We start from the raw sequence: 14011 nt of genomic DNA on the forward strand, positions 1-14011 counted from the left end.
ATTCAAGATCTGCAGAAGAATACTCCATTGAACATTTCGTTCCATCCGTCATGATCAAAGCAAACAAATATACCATATAACAAAGTCAATTCAAAAAGGTTCAACTGTACCTCACAAAATAAATTACACTAATACTGGTAGAGGGGGATCACATATGACAAAAACAAATGTTACAAAAAATCAGGTAATGGCCCTACCAAGACACCATACTATCTATAAATCACAAGTCTGGATAACGATGATGCTATCAGCAGTTCACTATAAAAGAAAAATAAAAAAGCTATCACTGATGAGGCTAAAGAAATGTTATATAAAATTCAATTTTGGGAAATGACCCTACTAAGACGCCTTTTCTTTTATAAAGCACAAGTCAGGGTAACGATAATGCTATCAGCAGTTCACTGTAAAAAAACATCAAAATGCTATCACTGATAAGGCAAAGTCACCAATGCACTCAATTCATACACAATGACCTTCTCTGTACACCATACAATCTGTCCTGACAATAGTATGAGTATCAATCAATGCATTCACAAGATCAAAACTTATTACACAAACAAGAGATCTTGAAGTCAATTTCAATTACACTAGAAAGATATTCTATATAAAATCAATGATTGTTATGGTCTGCCTGGTACACCATACTCTGCAGACAAATTCTCTGTAACACTGCTTGCTTCTCACCTCAAAATATATTCTAATGACAGCTTAACCACAAGCTGTATAACTCAAACACAAATTTGTAAACAAATGTTTTCAACCACAGACAAAATTAGTGCAATAAATTGTCAAATGTGGTAAACCGGAAAACAGTTTTATCTGAGGTAACCGGTTTTGTGTACAAATACTGCTCAAACTAAATTTTAACTTCAACCAGTAATCTTGATATTAAAAAGACACAAGAAATATATTCTGCAGATAATATATTTCAAATGCTTTCTATATTTTCTGCACAAAAACAGAAACTTTTGATGAAATAACACAACACGGTTTCAGATTTTATTCAAAAACATGTCTGATTTTCAATTCAGATCTTACCACTTGACTGTATATCTTCCACAACTGTTACTGCGCCTCAATCTTGATCACCGTTCAAAATACCCCGAAAACCTCTCGAAATGAACAATTTATTCTATCTAAAGAATAAATATTGCATTTCAAAACTTCTGCTGCAATCTAACAAGCTCAACAAGATAACTTCTGGTTTTAGATTCAAAATATGGCTTCTTCAGTCCTTAACAACTGTGACAATGGAATGTAAATGAAATATTTCACTTATCTAATACTAAGCTACAAAACTACAAGAAATTCTGTTACAAGCTGGTTCTTTTTTCTTCCCCAAAACAAGAACACCGCTGATGAAAATTACACACAAATAAATAGATGATGTTACACCGGAATAATGTATTGTGACCAGAATAATGTACTGTGACCGGATATTTTATAATATATTTGATATATTTCATTATAGGATTTTCTTGGACTGAGGTATGAGTTAATGAAGTATGAAATTATTAGCTCACCAATTACCAACCCTTCGCCACCTGTATATCCGTGCTTGTATCAAGTTGTGATGCTGTCACCCGTGCCAACCACTGTACACTTTAGACAGCAAATTATTCAAAGTATAGTGAGGCAGCCTGAAATACAAAGCTCCTTAAACTTCAGCCTGAAAATATCAATGCAAAATTAATTTCTAAGAATACATCTTTCTAATATACATGTACAAAATCTGTCAATGAATTATTTCCAAACAAACTTTGCTGAGTTATCCAGTAAAATGTCAATATTTACTGTGACAGTAAATCTAATTACTTATAAGAGTCACTAACTCTTATCACAAACTCCCAAACTTTTACAAAGTCACAGCTGTCAAATCTGTCAGTGAACTGTCAGTCATTGAGATTTAATGTGAAACACCAAAATCCATTGAACATGTGCATTTCCAACGACTACACAGAAAGGTAGTCCACCGAAGTGTATTTAATTAAAAAGTTTAACTGAGCTCTGAATTTTAAAAGAAATAAAGAAAACTTTTGTGACATGTGCACTTTTATCATGTCCATGTGTTTGTTGACATGACATTCCTGAGGAAGAACCCAACTTCCGGAAGTAACTCCTCTTTCTAACAACCGTTTTCATTGGCTGTTCGTGGGAATCCGTGACGTCATTCCCGAAGTACCTGTTTCGTCCCCAAATTTTCGTACCATTAAAATTGACCCATCAGCAATGGAAAAATCCACACTGGCCACTAATGTCGTGTGTTCTCTTTTTCAAGGGACGTAGCGTTTTGGCCTGTAAAGGCACAAAAACAAAATCTTGATAAATAAATTTATCAGAAGGAAAAACTTCAGGCGCAAGCCATCAAGAATATATTTCCAAGTGCGCATGCGTGTAGTTACATCCGGGAAAAATTCAAACAAATGATGCCCGGCATGCAAATCTTGTTAAGGCCTTTATATAATGTCATTTGCTTTAACGTTTAGCAAAAGATGATATTTGAGTAAATATAAAATAATCAAATAATGGCTGTTTTTCTATGTCAAATCTTTCTTGAATATTGCAGTTGTCCATATTCGTGTTACTTAAGTAGTCTGTGAAACAATTTTGCAAATTAAAATAATAGTGAATTATAAATTATTGGATAGATCATAAATTTTAGTATCAGACGTGAAAACTTCAGTTTTATTCATCTGGTATAAACAGATGTTTGTCCCTGATACTGATCAAAGGATGCCTAGATCTTATCGATTATTGATTATCAGTGAAAATCCACAGGCATACAAAGCAGATAAATTGATAAGTGGCTCAGGAATGTATCGGAAAATTGATGCCAGTAATTAAGCGGCGATATGGCTGCAGGTATTAATGAGTTAATCAAAGTGAGTTTGCTATTATATTTTTGAGGCCCAAGCTGGGAAACCCCGTTTATTTTCCTTTGCATCAAATACATATGCCATACAATTCATACACAATGTCAATGATATACATAGTCAAACATAAACTAAACATGTTTCTAATCAAAATCACATCAGTTTCAAAAGGAATATTAGGCAAAAAAATATTTGGAAGGCAAGAAAAAAGGAAAAGAAAGGAAAAAATATATGTCACTTGGGAGTTCTAATTTTTATTAATGAAAAAAATAATAAAATGAGGAATAAGGGATGATTGTTTCAGTAGTGACACCGTATTACCGGTGCCAGTGATGACAGATCACTGCCTGGATGACCGACACCAAACTTCGCAGACAAACAACACGTAGGTAAGCCACTTGGCCGCGACAATGGTATAACTAAACTATTACCGTATAAGTACTTTATTTCTGCCTTTTCTGCGGAAGACAATAAGACCACAGATTAATAATCCGCAGTAAATTTTGTCCTGACATGCCGTGATACGACGATACAAGCCGCCATTATAATCCTGTTAAGTATAAGACAATGTCTATTAGCGTTATCGGCTTTTGTCCCGCCGACGGAGCGAGTTGAAAATCTAGTAGTAACAGTAATATAATAGAACCGTTTTATTATTGTTTTGCTGTTGAATAAACAATAATAACAAGAGGGCCATGATGGCCCTATATCGCTCACCTGTTATCATTGCACTTGAGGACAAGAATGTCCTCAGAAAAAATATCCAAGTCCAAAAAACAGGAACAACAATGGGAAGAAATTTAACCAAAAAGAAAAAAAAAATTACAAGGTCTAGATATGTTAAAATACACCTAAAAATTGGAGGTACCATCCATGTTGTACCACAGAAAACTGGTCTCTTGTTTTCCCTACGGCCATTAACAAAAAAGTTACTAAAAATAAACTATTTATAGTAACGCAAAAAGGAAGAAATTAAAAAAAAATATTGTAAGTGGACAAAAGAAGGATCTGCCAAATAAATCTGTTGACATAAATGAAATTTCAGATCAGTATCTTCAGTAGTTATGGAGATATTACAGTTTTAATTTGAAATAAAAGGAGGTAATTTGACATAAAATCAGTCCATAGTTATCTACCCTGATTTTCTCAGTCCAACTAATAACAATAATGAAATTTCAAATAAGTCCTGTAAGAACTTACTGATATAAATCCATTTTGATTCCAATCAGGGGAGGTAATCAAATATAAAATAACTCTGGAACCTATGATTGGATTTGATTTGTCATGGAATCCAAGATTTATTGTTGTTGAAGATATTTGGGAAGTTTGTATCAAACAAAACCATAAATGAAGTCTCTATATGGCTGCAAAAGCCAAAATAGCCAATTTTGGACATTTAAGGGGCCATAACTCTGGAACCCATGATGGAATCCGGCCAGTTGAAGAACGGAAGCAAGATCGTTTGGTGATATAAGTTGTGTGCAAGTTTGGTTAAAATCAAATCATAAATGAAGCTTCTATTGTGCAGACAAGGTCAAAATAGCTAATTTTGGCCCTTTCAGGGGCCATATTACTGGAACCCATTAAGGGATCTGACCGGTTCAAGAAAGGAACCGACATCTTATAGTGACACAAGTTTTGTGCAAGTTTGATTAAATTCAAATCATAAATGAAGCTGCTATTGTGCAGACAAGGTCAAAATAGCTAATTCTGGCCCTTTCAGGAGCCATCACTCTGGAACCCATTAAAGAATCTCGCCAGTTCAAGAAAGGAACCGAGATCTTATAGTGATACAAGTTGTGTGCAAGTTTGGTTAAAATAAAGTCATAAACGAAGCTGCTATTGTGCAGACAAGGTCAAAATAACTAATTCTGGCCCTTTCAGGGGCCATAACTCTGGAACCCATAAAGGAATCTGGCCAGTTCAAGAAAGGAATCAAGATCTCATGGTGATACAAGTTGTGTACAAGTTTCGTAAAAATCAAATCATAAATAAAGCTGCTTTTGTGCAGACAAGTTCAAAATAGCTAAGTTTGGCCATTTCAGGGGCCATAACTCTGGGGCCCATAGTGGGATCTGGCCAGTTCAAGAATGGAACCGTGATCTTATGGTGATACAAGTTGTATGCAAGTTTGGTTAAAATAAAATCATAAATGAAACCACTATCGTGCAGACAAGAAATTGTTGACGGACGGACGGACGCACTGGCGGACGCACGCACGCACGGACTTACGACGGACGACGGACGAAGGGTGATCACATAAGCTCACCTTGTCACTATGTGACAGGTGAGCTAAAAATACATCGAATGTGTTTTGATTTTCGGTCACCATTTAGAAGTCAGCTGTCAGTTTCAGTTTTCTTTAATTATGTGACAAACACAATCCATTGTATTCTTTGTGTCTACTGTCAACCGATCCGTCTGGTGATGGTTATGTTTACCGTTATTTGTATGGGACTTGATAAAGGCGTGATTAACAAAAATTATCATAACGTTACAATGCACATATGAGAATGTTTGCAAAATATAGATTCAGGCATTTTTCATGTCTGTTTGGCATGATCGTATTCATAAAATGACTGTTTCTCCTTGCATTGAACACTTAACAGTATGTGATGACGATGTTACATCAGTATCCGGCAGCTTTTATTTTCAAACCGGGAGCTGTCTATTTGAAATTAATAGAACAACCGGTGAATACAGAACTGCAGAAATAATTCCCATCAACGTGAGAAGGAAGACACCGCAGAAATAAGGTACGCAATAATACCACTTTATTTTTGAAAAAAAAATCGCAGAATATTAAGCCCGCAGAAATAAGTACTTTTACGGTATTTACTTTGTTGCGTTCTGTGTAGGCTTTCCTTTTAAGACTTTGATGAAATACACATCTACTCAGTTTGAGCCTTGTAATGGTCATGCGGATGAATGTCTAAAGGCCGAAGGTTTTAGAAGGAGCAACAAAATATCAGCGCATGTGAACGTTTTAGCTATTTCTGTCGGAATAATGTTAGTCTTTTCCTATTTTTTCAGTTCCAAATTTCAAAGAAATTTTACGAAGTTGTAATACTTATCGAATGCATAATTATCACCAGAGGTAAATGTTAAAAATGTAGCATGACTAGTGAAAATCTTACCTGTATAGCAAAATGCACTTAATTGAATTTTGGCCAAGTAATGTGACCTACCTGTGACCTTAAGAAGGGAAGATAGAAAACAGCCATTATTTAATGATGATTAGAAATTACTCACATATAAGCTAAATGCTAAACTGTAAAATAAATAGCATTTCATACAAAAACATGATGGAACATTTTTCAGTATGTAATACAACTAAAGATATTGATTCAAATAGAAAGACACTGTATTAGAATAGAGAGTGAAGATAAACATGCAGCTAGACTTTCTATTTCTTTCTTTTTGTAAAATAAATTTACTTTTGACAAAACATTTATTTTTCTAAAATAAAATATATATATTCGTATCTTTTCGTATAATACAATCATAACATTTGCTAATAAAAATGTTTATAAACATGACAATTGAAGCAGACAAATAATACATGTAGAATTGTACCAAGTATCTGGTAATTTCGGTTGCAGATAACTATAAGCTATTTACGTATTCATTGTATATACCTACCGAATGCGCGTGTGCTAGAAAGTAAAAACTCTTCACTACATTTTTAAATTATGTACTTTGTCATTTACATTTTAAGTGCTTTGTCGACCATATTAGAAAAGTAAAAACAATTAAAAAGATGCAATGCCAGGCTAGCGTTTTCCTAATTAATGAGAAATATAACACACTGAGCATTCAATGAGAAAGCTATAATTGTGTAATTTCATTTCCGATATATACATCCAGAAATCACCGAAATTTAATGTAACCAGAAAGCTTTTAAATTAATCCAGTTTGAAATTTTTTCTGCCACATGTTACACTATGGAAATTAACATAGGATATTCCCTAAAGCACATAATTTTTGGCAATAAATGAACACAGTTTTGCACCCGTGACGTACACTCTTCATTTTGCAACACAACATTCCATAGATTTATTTTTTCTGAAACATGACCCCATTTACAGATACAAAAGCGAGACTTTCTACGAAATCAATGTGCGTTCTTAGTTTCTTCGCGACTTGCATCGTTGTTTATGGTACACTGACTCCTTCATCACAATGAACACGTTGGTAATGGAAGTATCCAGCAGGGGAAAACATTAACTGCCACCACTTTTTTGATTTCCTGAAAGTTCCGTATTCCGTTCTCAGTTTATCTACATGATCCACTCCGTTCATGTTCTCCAGCCAGTTTTGTTTTTACGCAGTTCACTAGTGTATGTTCCACTGGCATCCTTGGCTGTTGTGTGTATACCAGCTTTTTACCAGGTTTTTATCCATCTTAACTGACGCCATATTTTTGCCTTTGAGAATCGTTTTTTTTTTTTCTTTTGAAGTCGCCCTTATCTGTCATCTCACCTAATTTCTTTAATATTTTATCTGAAAGTTCCCTTGGCGTAAGGCCCACTATCAAGAAAGTCCTTAAAATACTCTGGCTCATAAACAAATTTACATGTATATACAATATAAACATGTCTATGTAGTGGCAAAGGTCCATGGCAACCAGCGAAGCTAACCCACCTGAAGTCTGCAGAATGTCGTTTTCTTCCAGTTGAGATCGTACACGTATCCATTCTCTAGATCAGCCCGAAACCACACTTTTAACCTATTTTGCTGGCATATATGGTCTTTGGCTATTGACTCATCTACGCTACAGTTTTGATGGGCTTATACATGTCCTTGTACTTTTGAAGAACTGCATCAAAAAATGCTTCATTAAAAATAAGCTATCATGGTCAGCATCTTGATAAAATTTTCTGTCTGTCGTCCACATGGAAGTACTGCTGTATCATCCTCAACTAACACGTCGAATTCTAAGATTCCCGAAGTGAGAGTCGGTCAAAGGGGTACAATACTTGAAAACTCAATGAATTGAGAATCATATGATCCAGAACCTTCGAACAAGATGTCATGATTCAGCTTGTCAATGAGATGATCCCTAAAGTGTTGGGGGTCAATAGAAGAAAGGTCAGTGTCACCAGAGCCTAAACTTTAAAAACGGCTTTCTTTAAATAACTTGAGAATCACTTGACCCAGAACCTCCAACGTTAGTAGCCTGTTTGGGATTATTTAGTAAATAACACCTATACATTTTGAGCGTCAGTAGGTCAAAGGTCAAGCTCCCAGGGGCCTCACTCATAAAAACGTTTTCTAAACAATAATTTGAGAACTACTTGACCCAGAACCTTCAATCTTTGTAGAATGGTTGGGCTTATAAAGTAGATGATACATATAGATTTTAGCGTCGATAGCTCAAAGTCTACGTCACAGGAGTCTCCACTTTGAAAACCGTTTCCGCTCAATAACTTGAGATCTGCTTGTCCAGAAACTTAAAACTTGATAATATTGGTTGACCTGAAGTACATGACCCTTATTGGTTTTGGGGTCAATGGATCGAAGATCAAGGTCATGCGGACCTAAACGATGAAAACTTTTCCTGCATTTTAGGTTGAGAACCAACCACAACCTTCAAACTTGATACCAATCAAAGGTTTGTTTGGTCAGGAAGTCAAAGGTAAAGACCATAGGGGTTTGAGCCTTGATAAGCGTTTCCGCCAAATACCTTGAGAAGAACTTGATCCGGTATCTTCAAACTTGATAGCATGATATGGCTTATGGATAGTCCAACTAATTTGACGCGATCCTAGGAATTATTGAGATATTTGTTTTTCATATGGGCAATATCCCCACTCGCGTCAAACACTCGAAAGACCAAAATAGTTTAATAATTCCTGATACAGTTTCATCGCTGCCGACTCTGTACATGCTTTAGGTTTAAATGCCGATTATTTCACGAATTGCCTATACATTCAAATAAAACTTACATGTATCAAAAGGGGATTCAATTCCTCATTGATTTATGTAAAATAATGTCCAAACTTACGAATTTTCTGGTGATTTAAACCTATGTATGTACTGCTCACGATTAACTTTGACCTTGTATACACGCAATATGCGCAAGCGATAAAACCAATAACTTTACATGGCTGTGTACTTTGATTCATTCTCCATTATTTTGGTCCTTCAAAGTTTAGACGTCTAGATTGCCTGTCACAAATATAAAACAATTTGAACGTCGAACTATTTTGACTAGGCTTATGGATTGAATGTCACCAAATAGTTTGGGGGTTAGTAAATCAAGGTCATAGTGATCACTGGACTGGAAATGAAACAACCCATCACTGGAAGCATACGTGTTTTACAAACAGTTTTTGTTATTTTTGTTTTAATATATTCCAAGCCTGCTAAATGGTATAATATTTTAAGCGCGCAACTCTTTCATATTGTTTTACTTTTAATATCGCAAGGACTCGCACGAAGTGTAAATTATTTCTGCTATTTTGTTTTTCATGTGAAAAGAAAGAAATGCTTTTGTTGACTGCGATAAGACAGGAAACTAGAAACTATTAATTAAAGGTGGTGTTATCTATCTAATTTCATTTTACCTGAATACTTGTAATAACAGCTGCTCAGAATAATGAAAGTCATTTTTACTTCTTTGGCCGCAAGAAAGAAAAAAAAACTTTTTTCCAACGATTATCCATTAGAATATTCCTTCCGTACTTCTAGCTGCTAAGAGTACTATAATCTTATTTATTTCATTGACTGCCTCGAAAGTATTTTTTTAGATAACGTAAATGGTGACTTTAATTGTGTATGTAAAGATACTTTCAGGGTTCATTTGTTAAAACATTGCAACAAAACCGTTTGAATTCCAAAATGTTTGATGTCTACCAGTAATATTGTTATTTCTTATTATCTGTTTTTATATATGTTTTTCTATGGGAAAAGCTTGCATCTTGGATCCGATATTACTTTGTTATACGCATTTCGGTATTTTTTCTAAGCAATATTATGCATTTGTTACTAATTCTGCCAGTAGAGTGTCATCATCCAAGTAAAAATAAAAGAATTTCTCGTCGGCCATATTTCCAGAATTATTTTTCTTATGATTTTGATTATTTATTATTTATTGATATCGATTGCAAATTCGTGTACAAATGATTATTATTTTGATTTTTATTGCTTCTGGTTCTTACTTATCTTTTGGGTAAAATATTTCCATTGGTTTAAATTGCTAGAAAGAAATATAAAAGCTTTCACAAAAGTTCAATCGTTTAAACTGTTACAAAACATTAATCACTTCATAAATACGGCATGCGGTACTTGATAAGAGTTAAAACGGACGCAAAAATGCCATCAACGTACGAATTGAGATTTATGTGAGCATTGGACATGGCTAACTAGGAATGAAAAGAAAGGAAACTTGTAGACTTATTTTTAAAAATATAATCGGACTGTAGGGTAACGATAATTGACATTTTACACCATTTGATAGGACTTAACAACTTTCTTTATGAGACATTCATTGGATATATGACGAAATTAACTTCAGGGTCTTTGTAGGAAATGACCGGTAACTGTAAATGTAAACCACGGAAAGGTGACAAATGATACACTATCAGTATTTGTTTTCACGCTCATCTATTTGTTTCATAAGGAGATCGGTAGTCTACTTGTTAAGGTGTTGGCCGCTCAACCCGGGAATCGTGGGTTTGAGCCCCAGTGGGGTCTCGACTATGCCTTCGCAGATGACTCCAGTACTACTTTTTCAAGGATGTGGACTCGAGAGTGGTTCAATTATAAACTTATCTATTTGTTCAATCATTTCTGGTACAGTTCAAGTAAGAATCAGAATATGTCGAGTTGCGTGTAGGAAAGGCAATGGGACAATAATATTAGAAATAGGAAAGCATTTGGAATGGCAAACACATGTCTTTATGGTATCGCTTTCTTTACACCCTTCTTTACCCCTGAGAAATGAAAACCATTTAATTATTGTAGGAAACATCAAAGCCATTCAACAGAGGACTATTAATGAATGTCGGGTTCAATGAGTCACGAAGGCTATATAATTACAACTGTTTCATATTTCACGACGTTGACCTTTTGCCAAGAGACACAAGAAACAGTTATTGCTGTAGTGGTCATCCGAAACGTATGGTATCGGTAAATAACAAAAGAAATTACACGTAAGTTTGGTCATTTAATACATTAAAATGTATTCAAACGTAACATGTTAGTAAGATTTCAAATATCTATTTAAAACGCACTACAAAGTATCATAATCCGTCATGTTCTTATGAACGTTAAGTATTACTGACAGCAATCAACGAAGATAATGTTTATTCGGTATAGTTATCAAGCTTAATGCCTGCATAAATTACAAAATCAGACTGGCTTTTAATCAGCTCATATACTTTCATTACAGTTTATAATTGTTGCATGCTCTTTCAGAATTTATAACAGGCTTATAAACACACGGGTAATAAAAGTCACTGAAAGAGAGATTGTTTCTGTTTTATTCAATGCATTTTTTGTTTGTTTTGCATTTGTTTGAAATATCGAGAAATATTATCAAATAACTGCACAGTATGTCACTATTTGTCCTTATATAATACATTTTATTAGTCCCAGTATTTTCATGCAATAAACAGTTATGTTTATATATCGACATCAACTCATTGCCTTTTACTTTTATTCATATTAACAGAAAGACGAATTACTTTGGTGGAGTAAATGCTTTTTCAAAGGACCATTTTATTCGTGTGAATGGCTTTCCAAATATGTATAGTGGTTGGGGAAGAGAAGATGACGATCTTTATCATAGGTATTACTCATTGTTGTTTACCGTATTATAAATGTAAGCATAATAGTTGTGGAATCTGCAGTTTATCGGCTCTTGGTTCTTAAGAATACACCTAAAGTTTATGAACAATGTCGTTTCAACTTGATATATTACAAATCAGGCAAAAACGAAAAATGATAATTTCATTTAGCTAAACACAACTTCTTTTACAGGGTTTTAAATGCAAAGCTAACTGTGCAGAAACTCCCATTTAACGTCGGACGTTACACGAATCTTGGACATCAACAAGCAACACTTGCAAAAGAAAAGTACTTTTCATTTTTCATCTTTTTATTCTACTACCGCTTACATACAAATTCTGTTGAAATCAAGTAATTTATGATAATGTTATTTCTTTCTCTTAATTAAACATTATCTCAGAAAATCCCTTTCTCTTTAGGCCAATTATTTCAAATAAACTTATAAGATGTGATTCTAAAGTTATATAGCATTCTGAAGAGTGATTATTATCACCTGTAAACAGCGGCCATAAGCTAACCGAAACAATATGAACTGAGCAATTTCACTTACCTGTACCAGATGATTGATTTGTGGCAGACTGTGTAAATTTCGCGAAGAAGTATTTTCATGCATATGTAGTTGCTGAGTACGTATCTTTAATCAAAAACTTTTTTACCTTTTATATTCTTTGTAGACAGCCTGGCATGAGGTTCGTGAAATTATAATGCATAATTTTACCCCGCCTTTGCGAAGTAAAACAGATAGGAATATAAATTGGCTGCGTTCTTCCTTCCGTCCGTGCTTCCCTCCGTCCGACTGTCCGTACGTCACACTTCGTGCCTGGTCCATAACTCATCAAGGGATTTTTAAATTATTTGGCACAAATGTTCCCCATAGTAAGACGATGTGTCTTGAGCAGACCCAGACCCTAACCTTTAAAGTCAAGGTCACACTTGGAGATCAAATGTTGACATAAATGTTCATCATAAAAAAGCAACGTGTCATGCGCAAGACCCAGATTCCTAGCTTCGAGGTCAAGGTCACACTTAGAGGTCATAATTTAACATGGTCTGTTTCTTGTCCGGTCCATAAATCTGCCGTTCATCATGGGATTTTGAAATTACTTTGCACAAATGTTCCCCAATAATGAGATGGTGTGTGATGCGCAAGACCAAGACCCCTTGCTTCAAAGTCAATGTCGCACTTGCAGGTCATTGGTTTAGAACACAAATGTTTCCGATAATGGGACGATGTGTTGCGTGCAAGTCCCAGACCTATGTCTCAATTGTCACTGTCACACTTAGAGATCAAAGAAAAAAGGTCATTTTTTTGTATGGTCATTAACTTTACTTCGCATGGGTGGGCTTTTTAGTAACTTGACCCAAAGAGTCACCATAACAAAATGAGTTGTTGCTTGCAAGTTCACCTTTGCAGATTAAACTCTTCTTTTTTTGTATTTTTCGTCTGGTCTGTAGCACATTTTGCATGGATTTATGTTAACATGACTTGGCATGACAGTGTGTCATGTGCTAGGGTTAAGGTCACAGGTACCCAAGTTAACAAGTGTGTGTGTGTGTGTGTGTGTGCGCGCGCGCGCGTGCGTGCGTGCGTGCGTGTGTGTGTGAACGTGTGGGTGTCTTGGGCGGTCTTGCTTGTCTATTTGTTTGTCTGTGTCTGTTAGTTTTTTGTGTAAGTTTTTGTAAGTGCGTGTTTGCGCTGATGCGGTTTGTGGAGTAGGAAGACCGCTGATGCGGTTTGTGGAGTAGGAAGACTGCTTTTTAAGAACATGGTTTTTCCTCTTGAATATTCATCCTTGCTTTTTTTCCCTTTTCCTCAGCATCCCCACCTTTCCCCCATTTGTTTTATTTTGCATATAATTTATGTAGGGGCATATAGCTTTGCTGCTGTCCGCACGTTCGTCCGTAGGTCCTGAAATATTGTGTGTCAAGCTCCTGTCACACTATTAGCCTGATTTGCTTCAAATTTTCACAGATGAAAAAGCTTAATGTGCAGATGACAATAAAGGAAGGAATGTTTTATATGAATATTTTACTGTAGTTATGTCACCTTGATAGTTTTTGAAATACAAAATATGGCACAGTATGTGTGGGCATCCGTGGCCTATGGACAAAATTCTAGTTTTTTACAGGTCCTCCTTTGCGATTTATAACTCTATGGTTGTGTTTAGGATGCTTTGTGCTTCCGGTAAATCTACCCTTACCTTTTGTATTTTGTACCTGGTGTAGCCATATATATTTAGCGAAATACTTGTAGCAATGAAAAACGAAAAAATCCAAACTTAAAGCGTATATTAAAGTACGTTATTCTTTAGAAATTCCTGCAAGCCAGATACTTATATACTTCA

The 14011-nt window shown here is 35.1% G+C and overlaps 1 protein-coding gene across 1 annotated transcript in view; it reads left to right on the top strand.

Moving 5' to 3' along the window:
* The window catches only part of LOC123530156 (beta-1,4-N-acetylgalactosaminyltransferase bre-4-like), a 43185-nt gene extending 31149 nt beyond the window's left edge, over positions 1–12036 (top strand). The window contains exons 4-6 of the mRNA XM_053550302.1: positions 10842–11029; positions 11551–11667; positions 11859–12036. Coding sequence (XP_053406277.1) covers positions 10842–11029; positions 11551–11667; positions 11859–12021 — 468 coding nt within the window. The 3' untranslated portion in view covers positions 12022–12036. The remainder of the gene's footprint in view (positions 1–10841; positions 11030–11550; positions 11668–11858) is intronic.
* The last annotated feature ends 1975 nt before the right edge of the window (positions 12037–14011 follow it).

This window comes from Mercenaria mercenaria, chromosome 8, assembly GCF_021730395.1.
Source record: "Mercenaria mercenaria strain notata chromosome 8, MADL_Memer_1, whole genome shotgun sequence".
Classification (NCBI taxonomy): Eukaryota; Metazoa; Mollusca; class Bivalvia; order Venerida; family Veneridae; genus Mercenaria; species Mercenaria mercenaria.